At 37.5% G+C, this 10,428-nt stretch overlaps 1 protein-coding gene across 1 annotated transcript in view; it reads right to left on the reverse strand.

The window, feature by feature from the left end:
* Positions 1-10,169, reverse strand: part of LOC126203312 (40S ribosomal protein S3a) — a 40,702-nt gene extending 30,533 nt beyond the window's left edge. Inside the window, exon 1 of the mRNA XM_049937578.1 lies at positions 10,023-10,169. Within this exon, the coding sequence (XP_049793535.1) occupies positions 10,023-10,084 (62 nt within the window). The 5' untranslated portion in view covers positions 10,085-10,169. The remainder of the gene's footprint in view (positions 1-10,022) is intronic.
* Positions 10,170-10,428: the final 259 nt, after the last annotated feature.

The raw sequence follows: 10,428 nt of genomic DNA on the forward strand, positions 1-10,428 counted from the left end.
TACTATAAAGGGAGAAAAGAAAGAAATAATAATAATGGCGATATGGGTGGACGATTTCTTTACCCTGACTGAAAGTGAAGGCCAAATGAGAATTTTCAAGAAACAGCTGCAAACCAAGTTTAAGGTGCATGATTTGGGAGAAGTCAAACGTTATTTAGGTATGCGGATTACTAAGGATGAAGAAAGACAAGAATTGAGCATAAATCAATCATCATACACAGAAAAAAATTAAAGAAATTTGGCATGAGTGATTGCAAACCCATAAGTACTCCAATGGAAGTAAGAGTGAAGTTAAGTGTAAATGAGACTGACGTGGAATGTGACAAGAATGTTCCTTATTTAGAAGCAGTAGGGAGTCTGTTATATTTGTCTCAAACGTCAGGACCCGACATTGCTTTTGCCACCAATGCAGTGAGCAGATATTGCAGAGACCCAAAGGAAAAGCACTGGAAAGCTGTAAAGAGGATATTCAGATACCTAAGAGGAACCTCAAACTAGGAGTTAAAATACCATATAGATGGTAACGCAAAACTAGAGGGATATAGCAATGCGGACTGGGGGAGTGAATTGGGAGACAGATACTCCACCACTGGCTGCTGTTTTAAATTAATGGGGTGCCTCACATCATGGTCCTGTCAAAAGCAAAAAACTGTTGCATTGAGCACCGTAGAGGCCGAGTATATGGCACTATCTTACACCACGCAGGAAGCATTATGGCTACAAACATTAATAAGCGAAATAGAATCCAATTTAATTGAGGAACCTACAACCATCTTCTGTGACAATAAGGGAGCCATAAACCTAGCTAAAAATGATGTTACTAGTGCTACATATTGATATACGGCACCATTTCATTCAGGACCACATAGAGCGACAGAACATTACCGTGGACTATCTGCGCACAGAAGACATGTTAGCTGACCTTTTGACCACACCCTTGGAAAGGGAGAAGTTTGAGAAGATTGTGGGACTATTTGGTTTATCTTGTGGAAGCAACACACAAAATATAAGTTCAAGGAGGGGTGTTAGAATTATGTGAACAATATATTTCGTGTGTGTCGGTGCAAAGTGCACTGTGTAAAATAGACCTCTTTGGCATTGTCTAACTCTTTGTGTGCGCTAATTATTCTGTTGTGTTCACTGTAAATTTTTTTGTTCTTGAATGTGCAAATATAGTTATTAGTAAAATGTCCTTTTTTCTCCTTAATACTTATTCAGCTGCGCAAATTCCAATAGTTATTCAAATTATGTTATTACACTGAATAGGACATGCTACAGCACTACAGCTCCCATATGAAAGCACTTAAAAAAAACTCTGCATAAAGATGTCAAGGAATCCTTTAAAAAAAAAAAAAACATTCTACAGGAAGTTCCAGGCCCTTACAATGAGAATCAAATCTGCAAGCAGTAGTACATGACAGGGAGAAGTTTAAACGTTTGGTGGATGTGTGACAAAGCAAGCTGGGATAATTAATTCCCCTCTTGTTTTGCCATCTGCCTCCTTAGAATTCTTTTTTTACGTGAATATTATCTGCATTTTCATAAAAGAAAAAGATTAGCACTCAGTTTTAAAGAATATAACACCAGATCTAATTTTGTGCTTAGATTTATGTATGTAATTGATTTTCTGATTTATTTAGACCATGCCTAGTTAGTATCTTTTGTTATACGGCAAAATCTGTGATTGTTTCATAACTTTAATTCTATTGTTGACATATAAACAAATATAAATTCTATACTAATTATAAACATTTGGAAGATGAAATACTAGTAATGTTAAAGTATCTATTTGGCTTTATTCAAAAACATTAGCAAAACCAGCCCTGAATTAATTCTACAGTAATTAACAAATATCATTACACAAACACTACTTTTGACAAAACTTAATTTCATCATTCAAACAAATAATTTGGCTTAAGTGTTTCAGCAGAAGAAACTTTTATAAAGACACAATTTTTCAATACATCCAGTTAATTTAATAAGTTAAGTTTCAATTGTAATTTCTGTAAATTAAACTTCAAACAATGTGTGGTTTCGGCCCCTATTATTGTAAGCATATAGAAGGTGAGAACAAAGTCTTGCCCTGCTTATTACAATTTATTAAAGAATAACTGTTTGACATAATAATTTACATTTGATGCTGTTACATAGGTTAGTGTTACTAGTTTTTTTTAAGACCACTTAAGTTAGTAAACTTCAACGTATGCTCCCTGGTAGCTTGGAGAATGTTGAGGCGGTATTCCAGTTCCCACCAGGTGTTTCGTAACATGTTCTGTCACAGTACCCACGGCAGCTTGTATCCTAGCCTTCAGTTCGTCAACGTCAGCAACTGGTGCGATGAAGACTCTGTCCTTGACATAGCTCCACCAAAAAAGTTAAGGGGCATAATGTCAGGAGAGAGGATAAATGTCCAGATCGGTGGGTTGGAAGGAACTGTCCAACACCCTGGCCACCTGCTCTCCAGACACGCCCCTTGACCTTTTTTTTTTTTTTTTTCTGGGGCTGTATCAAGGACAGTCTTCGTCACACCAGGACGAACTGAAGGCTAAGATACAAGCTGCTGTGGGTACTGTAACAGAACATGTTATGAAACACCTGGTGGGAACTGGAATACTGCCTCTTAACATTCTCCAAGCTACCACGTGACCACACGTTGAGGTTTCCTAATGTAAGTGGTCTTAAAAAAAAATCAGGGCAAGACATTGTGTTATCCCTGTATATGGGCCTGATTTTTGGTCACAAGACAGTCAGTTCACAGCCGAGTTTCAGACGAGGAACCTGTGTTGCTTAGAATGATAATGTATCAACTATACAGTGAAATAAGTGTTACACCAATAGGCTACGTGTTAAAGCAATGACAGTGACTGTTCAATTTATCTGAAGGACTGAAGTATGTGGTTTATGTTTTTACTGCTCATACAGGTTCACCTGCAAACTATTGTAGCAGTATGTGGAGGTTCACCTGCAAACTATTAATGAGGTTTATCGAAAGTTCAATAATAGCGCACTGGAAAAATAACTATTATTCGGAGGGGGGGGGGGGGTTTGCAAAGTGAAAGTAAACTACACATGTTGGCTACATTATTTACAGTAGTCAGTGTCCAAATTACAAACCCCATTTTCAGCCAGTGTAGCGCAGTACATCAACACCGAGGACAACACACTCAAGAACTAAAAAGCAGGCGGAACTGCTACAGATGGTCACTGGTGGCCGGACAGCAAAATCAAACTTATCCTAACAGAAGAAGCGAGAGAATGAGAAGGTATTGGGAAGAAAGATGTGCAAAACACGCCACATATGATCCTGAAGGGTATTAACAAAGCAGAAGAAGAATGAAGCCTTCAATTCTTTGTAACAAATGGCCTATACGGTCTGAACAAAAACTTTCTGGGCTAGCATAGTGGTAAATGTTTCTAACACAAACAAATATTTTCCAGATATCTGTTGTCACACAATGTGAAGCCAGATTTAACACACACTGCAGCTGGATCATTACAATCCCCATATTCTGGAGTCCAGGCAGACACCGTGGCTGGGAATTCCACGGTGATGCTGTGTCGAAGGAGACATGCCAAGAGTGCCAGATATGGCAGACATTTCACTGTTCATATAGAAATTAATAGCCACAGAAATCATGATACCTTAAGAAGAAACACGTATGTTACCATTATTTGCACAACGATTCTGATGGTGTAATCATCATATTTTCAATATCTTTATTAGTTTACAGTTTAGTATCTGACTAAATTATACAAGTAACACCCAACAACGAATTTCCAAAATCTAAATGGTTCATCCGATTTTGTCAATCAACATGTCTTTAGAAAGCTATTAGTGTAAACCTAAATTGGCATAAATTACAGGCATGTAACTTTAACAGTACACGAGTTATTGGAGGTCAAAGTGGCCAATCACTGTTGATCGTACTCCAGTGGCACAAAAAACAGTAGCAGCATGCTTATAAATATATTCATCTATGTCTTTGTTTGTATCTGATACATGCTATTCATGAAGAAATTGGTCAATTATTTACTGTGTTTCCGAAAGCACAGAGACGTTAGGCTACTGCCCTACTTTTGCTTGCTATTCCTTTGATATATGTCTATTTAATTTGTTTATGTATTTAATAACATGTGTTAGGGCGTGTATATGGTCCAGCTGTAAGAATATTTATTTAATTTCAAGTTTTTAAACATAAACCCAGTATTTAGAAAGTGTTTCATTATGTTTGTGAATGTGCATTGGCTTGAAGACATGGTGGGAGTGATCTAGCCAATCACAGTGATTGTGAATGGGGAGACTGGATGGAAGTAGAACAGTATGAGAGGACAGAGGAGTTCTGGACGCTACACACAGGACACTGTGATTCTGGATGTGATGGCGCGACACACGGTTGCGGCAGAGACTTTGAGAGTGTGGAGCGGTTTGCACGTGGTCGCGGCTGATAGAAATACTTTGCAGTGCCGACTTGTGCACTTCTGAGGGGTCAACAGAAACCTCCGATCTTACTCGTCGGCTTTGACCCGTGACGTAAGCGTGTTGTGGTGTGTGACGTCATTACGGCGTGGAGTTTTGTTTGTGATTGTGGCGTGTTTGTAGATGTCGTGGGGATGTTTGTCGTGCCCTCTGGTGGTGTGTTCATGGTTTACGTTTGTTTGGTTTGTTGGGGTCAGTTTGCTGTTGCTCAGGGGTGAGTGCTGTGTTCGTGGTTTTGAAGCGGAATTTGTATTAGTGAGTTAACGGTTTTGTGTGATGGTTAATGTAATGGTAATTGCTGTACGTTGTGTGAGTTTGTTATTGAGTGTATTCGGTTGTGGTTTTTTGTTCAGGAATGGATATGAAAGATCGCATGAATAGTGTTCGGTTGAGAGCGATGATGGGCGAGATACCGTTAGACCTGATCAAGTTTCTACAGCTATTCGGATTAATTGCCGAAGTTGTAAAGTGCTCTCTTTGCCGTGTGTGTGTGTGTGTGTGTGTGTGTGTGATTCTGGTGGCCAATCTAGGTTGTGGGGCTTGAACTTTTTTGTGGTAAGTTCCATTTTTTTTTGTTTTTGGTGTATGTGTTGTGTATTGGGTATAGGGAAGTGTTTCATTGAGATTTGTGGCTGTGAAGGTTGGTATTGGTTTTCGTATTGGAAGATGTGTTTGAGATCATAGGTCATGGGTAGTGGTCGATATGGGATTGGTAACTGGTGTTGAGCTATATAGCTGGAGGGAAGTGTTAATCTCAATGTTTGGTGGAGTATGTCGATTTTTGTAATTGGAGATGGGATCGGGAGTTGCTGTTGAGCTATATAGGTCAAGGGAAGTGTTCGATCTCAATTTATGGGATCGGGAGCTGCTGTAGATGTATGTAGGTTCAGGGAAGTGTTTGTTTGTTATGGTTTGTGGTGGTTTTTCATTTTTGTATTGGGTGTTGGGATCGGGAGATTCTGTTGAGCTATATAGGTCAAGGGAAGTGTTCGATCACAATTTATGGGATCGTGAGCTGCTGTAAATGTATGTAGGTTTAAGGGAAATGTTTGTTTGCTATGGTTTTGTTGTTTTTTTTTATTTTTGTATTGGTGGATGGGATCGGGAGATTCTGTTGAGCTATATAGGTCAAGGGGAGTGTTCGATCCTAATTTATGGGATCGGGAGTTACTGTAGATCTATGTTGGTCAAGGGAAGTGTCTGATTCTGGATAAGAATGTGTTTTTTGGTCAGTTTCGTGATGTTGATTTTTTTCGTCGTTTTGCGTGGTTTTGTATGGCGGTCGGTGGCTACATTTGTGTATATTTAGTTTCTCCCCACCCAAAAACCCCCAATTTCCCACGCTTGTCCCGTTAGAGTCATTAGGATTTTTGTGAAACCTGTGTATTTCAGTGTTTATGATACGTATGCGATGTTTTTATATCCGCCATATTGGAATTGTTGTTTATGGTCGTTTCCGCCATATTTGTGACGTCATGGGTCAAAGCCGACGGGTAAGATCAGACGCTTCTGTATTTCCCTTCTGAGCTTTCCGTGGCTTCTACAGCGAAGTGAATGTCTAGAGCTATGTTGTTGTTCATAACTAATTACGTGCAGTAGGAATCTATTGTTTCTCGGATATTCAACTTATATTTTATTTAATTGCTGGACCATCAACACCAATTAAGTTTTTTGCAGAAATATACCACATTCTCAAAAGTACTTCTACTATTGTACTAATTATTTAAAGTCGTTAAGAAAGTACCTGCAGATTTTATTTAATTGCAACCTTTCATTTATAAATTTGTATGTTACATGCGCACCGAGTGAGAGGAACCTATGAGCATTCGATTCGTATGTATATTCATATTGTATACTGTAGACTCAGCTATACTGGATTTGTAATGCGGCAACAACGTATCGCAGCCCTTAAACAATGAAACCAGCCAGGAGTCAGTGGGTACGTAGTTGAGGGTCACTTTTTTATAATTTGAAAGCCCACAGCAGGAAGTAATGGAAGAGAAAATTAGAGAACATGGCATGTCAAACCCAGAAATGCTATGTGGTAGAGTTTGGCAGGATCGCCCCACAGGTTTCACTTGCTAACAGCCATGATGCCACACTGTGATTGATGAAATGTTGGCATGACTGTGCTGATTTTGACAAAGCAAGCAGAATAGCTTAAGGGAAGAAGAGTGTAGGCCTACGTGTCTAAATTTGGACACCAGAGTGAAGTGCTTAGAGGCAGTTAATTTAAAATCAGATCGCATGTTCCTCTAGTATTACTCCTTCTGAACAGTAGTAGTTGATATCAATATCATTTTTTGAATTTTAGACTGATTAAATTATCTTAGTTGCTTTTCTAAAAACTCAATTTTATTCACAGTATGGTATATTTCAAACTAAAATTAATAAAAAGAATTACTTTATAAATCATTTTAGTTTCTATGTTACAATCAATAAGTACTAGTTCTGAATGTACAGCTAAAATTATTTTTTTATACAAACATCTGAAATTATGAATTATTTACACACTTACAAGTTTCAATTACTAATTACACAATCCTGTACTGCTTACTATGTGTATTTCTGTATTCATTTATGGAATAATAATAAAAATTAATAATGTAATGAAAACTAGTAAGAATTCATTTAAGAAAAATTGTAAACCGTATGGAATATTGTTATTTCCGCACAGAGAGAGAGTTGTAAGCTTGCCTCTGATGTGATCGGACATATTTCTATATAATAGGTGCAAATAATGTAATTTTGGCTTTGTTAATGTGAAAAATCAAAATACCATATGAAGCACTAAAATGTGAGAAAGTCTGTGGAAAATGTATTTATGTAAAAAAATTCTGCAACAACAATCTTTCAAATTATTTAGTTCGAACCTACCATGAGGACCTGATGTTAGATTTTCAACTTCAAGAATCAGATCCCCAGACAAGAACAGCAGGCATCTCAACACAACTGTTTATTAATTACTTGGACTGGGCATTGTTTAATATGGACAACAGATGGAAGAGGGGGGGGGGCGCAGATTACAAGATCCAGCTTTCCTTAACATTATTCCAAAACTTAATTAGTTTCCAAATATAACTGAAGAGGGAAATGTTGTAGACAAGCAACATAACCTGAAGAAATACCAGTACTGAAATTCTGATTATTAATGGGAGACATTTACATTAAAATTGTTTCACATTTGAATAGTTCATATACTTCAAATAGTTCCCCACATCCAAAGTCACATACACAGCTGTTCCAAGGACTGTACAGAATAAATTCAAAGAAGTTAATGTCGAAGTATGATTAATGAAATGTGCCTGTACATAAAACCCACCACACAAGCTACAAAGAGTGGCATTTCAGCTATGTAACCAGTTATAGTCAATGAACACACTGAGAATGATCAGATCTTCCATATACTTTTAATCAGAATAGTACAGATTCAGACTTTACTGTCAAGCAACATTATTGTGTGGTTACTTTTCAATAAAAATAAATACAAAGCTTGTGTTTATTCACTCTGCTCTCACCTGATTGGAAGTATATAATGACTTCTTTTGATAGTTCACTGAATGACCGATACCCAGCAAACCTGAAGAAACACATGGAAATGTGAACTGAACTTCACCAGTGTGTTCTCTTGCACTCTGCTAGCATATACTGTACATTATGAAGAATGCTCATTCACATTCATTCAATTCAGTGTAAAGTAGGCTAAGTGCACAAACGAAGAAAGCTGACTTCTCTCTTCCATCTGCAGTAGTTTTCAGAATGTAAATCGTGGTGACACATTTCCATAGCAAAGCCAAAGTCTGTGTTATGTTAGAATGAAATTTTGGCTAAGCCAACAAATTTGAATACGAAATTTTAAACGTGGTGACATACTGACCTGCAGCATGGCCTGTGGTCTAGGACAGTTAAAACACAGTTTGATTACCAGGGTTAAATTTTCCTTACGGCAGCAGTGACATGGTGTTACGATGTTGGCAACGAATGTCGAATTCTAGGAACTATATGACATTCTTATTATCCCAAACATCTTGTTATGAAATGTTCACTTTATGAAGAACTTCATACAAGAACCTCTCTATCAGAGAGCAGGAACAGCATTAATTATTTACTTCACCGACAATCATTGCCAACAACAGCACACTACACAGCTCCCGTCTGAAGTAAAATTTTGCCAGTTACGAATCAACGAAGCAGTATCTTCCACCTCAGTTAATCCAATGGAGGAACATAATGTACTAGGTGAAGACCCTAATGAAAGTCTTTATGCACCAGTGGTTATCAAACTGCTGTCTTATGTCATTCCTGAATAGAACTGATTATGCCTGCTACCAAGTACAGTGATTGGCATCAGGTAATTTGCTGTAAATCCAATAGACACGGACCACTACATCTTTGAGCAAATACACACGAGAAATAGTTCATTACCACACTGCTAAAAGCTGAAGTAATACCGACACATCCGAACACAAAATTACAGAATTAGGCCAACACACTGAAGCTTAAGATTCCTGATGATTCGACATGTACATATATCTTCCTCCCAAATCACGAATTCTAATGAGTGGAAAGCTACAACAGAATGTTAAAGTGATACAACGCCAGACACCATAATGCTTGGTGAGAAACCACAACAGGTGTTGTGTAAGGTTACATCATGAGGCCCACTACCGTTCTTGTTCTGTTAACTATCAGTTTATGTGAATTGAGAGGCTGGATTCGTATATTTTGCAGATCGTCAAGGAAACAAATGAAACCACAACAGAAATACTGTACATAGAGTTATTATCAAGTTTTGCACTGGCTCAAAAGTTCTTTGAACACGAAACGAGTAAATATACTTCACTTTTTCGTTCACGAACGTCCTACAGGATAATATTCTGAGATGACTGATGACTTAGACAGTACGAGTTCCTGGTAGAAAGGGAAGTAATTAGAATTTGTGTGGGGTTCAAAAAAACATCTTGTCATATGCTTGACGATGTATTTAAAATCCACAGGCACATTCGTTCACAGATTAAATTAGCGGTGAAGAATCCATTGCTTACGATATTTTTACAAATACTGAAAGGACAATGATTTTCACTGTCTTAATTCACATACTGTAGGACTAATTCTGACAACATGCCCACGGAAATAATACGCTATAAATGCAATGTTTAGAAAAGCACAAGAATTTTTTTTTCTTTTTTCTAAAACACAAAACTCCAAGAGAAGATTAGGAATTCAGTGTACCAGTATTTGATCTACTTCATGCTGTTCCGCATGTTACACTATACAAGTGTTTAAGATATGAAACCATTCCGTTTTACCTAAAATTTAATCACTAATCGAACCGATATATTCATATAAACGCTAAACACCATGAGCATAAATAAAACAAAACATCCCAGCAAGGCAATAATTCTCTTACAGGAACATGCATATCCACGCTTTGGATAATTATCAACGTCCATCGATTAATCACTAAAACGCATAGACATATTAATGAAATAACCACAACCATCATAACAACATCAAAGGGGCAAGCGCAATAATGTTTACTCACATCTTCTTCTTAACACCTTTCTTTCCTCCTTTCGACAGCCCCTTATTCTTGCCCACCGCCATGATTTCACGTACAACTGGAAGGAACGTCGCCGGAAGCTACTTGCTCGACTCAGTACATGGAGTCAAAAAGTTTCACTGTCGCAGACAATCCCCTTCCGCCTATCGTCGTGCTATCGATACACAACTCAAGTTGGTGAACTCAGAGCCGTTTTAATAATCCCTGTTGAACATCTGTAATATGAAAAACTTTATTTAACGATACCTAGGAAATATATTAATTCAAAATATAACTTCATCAAGAAATAACAGTCATTGAACAAAAAAGTTCATATTAAATATAGTAGTCTTTATAACTATCATAATATTGATATATATTGAAAAATATTTTACTTGTGAATGCACAG

Source organism: Schistocerca nitens, chromosome 9 (genome assembly GCF_023898315.1).
Source record: "Schistocerca nitens isolate TAMUIC-IGC-003100 chromosome 9, iqSchNite1.1, whole genome shotgun sequence".
Taxonomy (NCBI): domain Eukaryota; kingdom Metazoa; phylum Arthropoda; class Insecta; order Orthoptera; family Acrididae; genus Schistocerca; species Schistocerca nitens.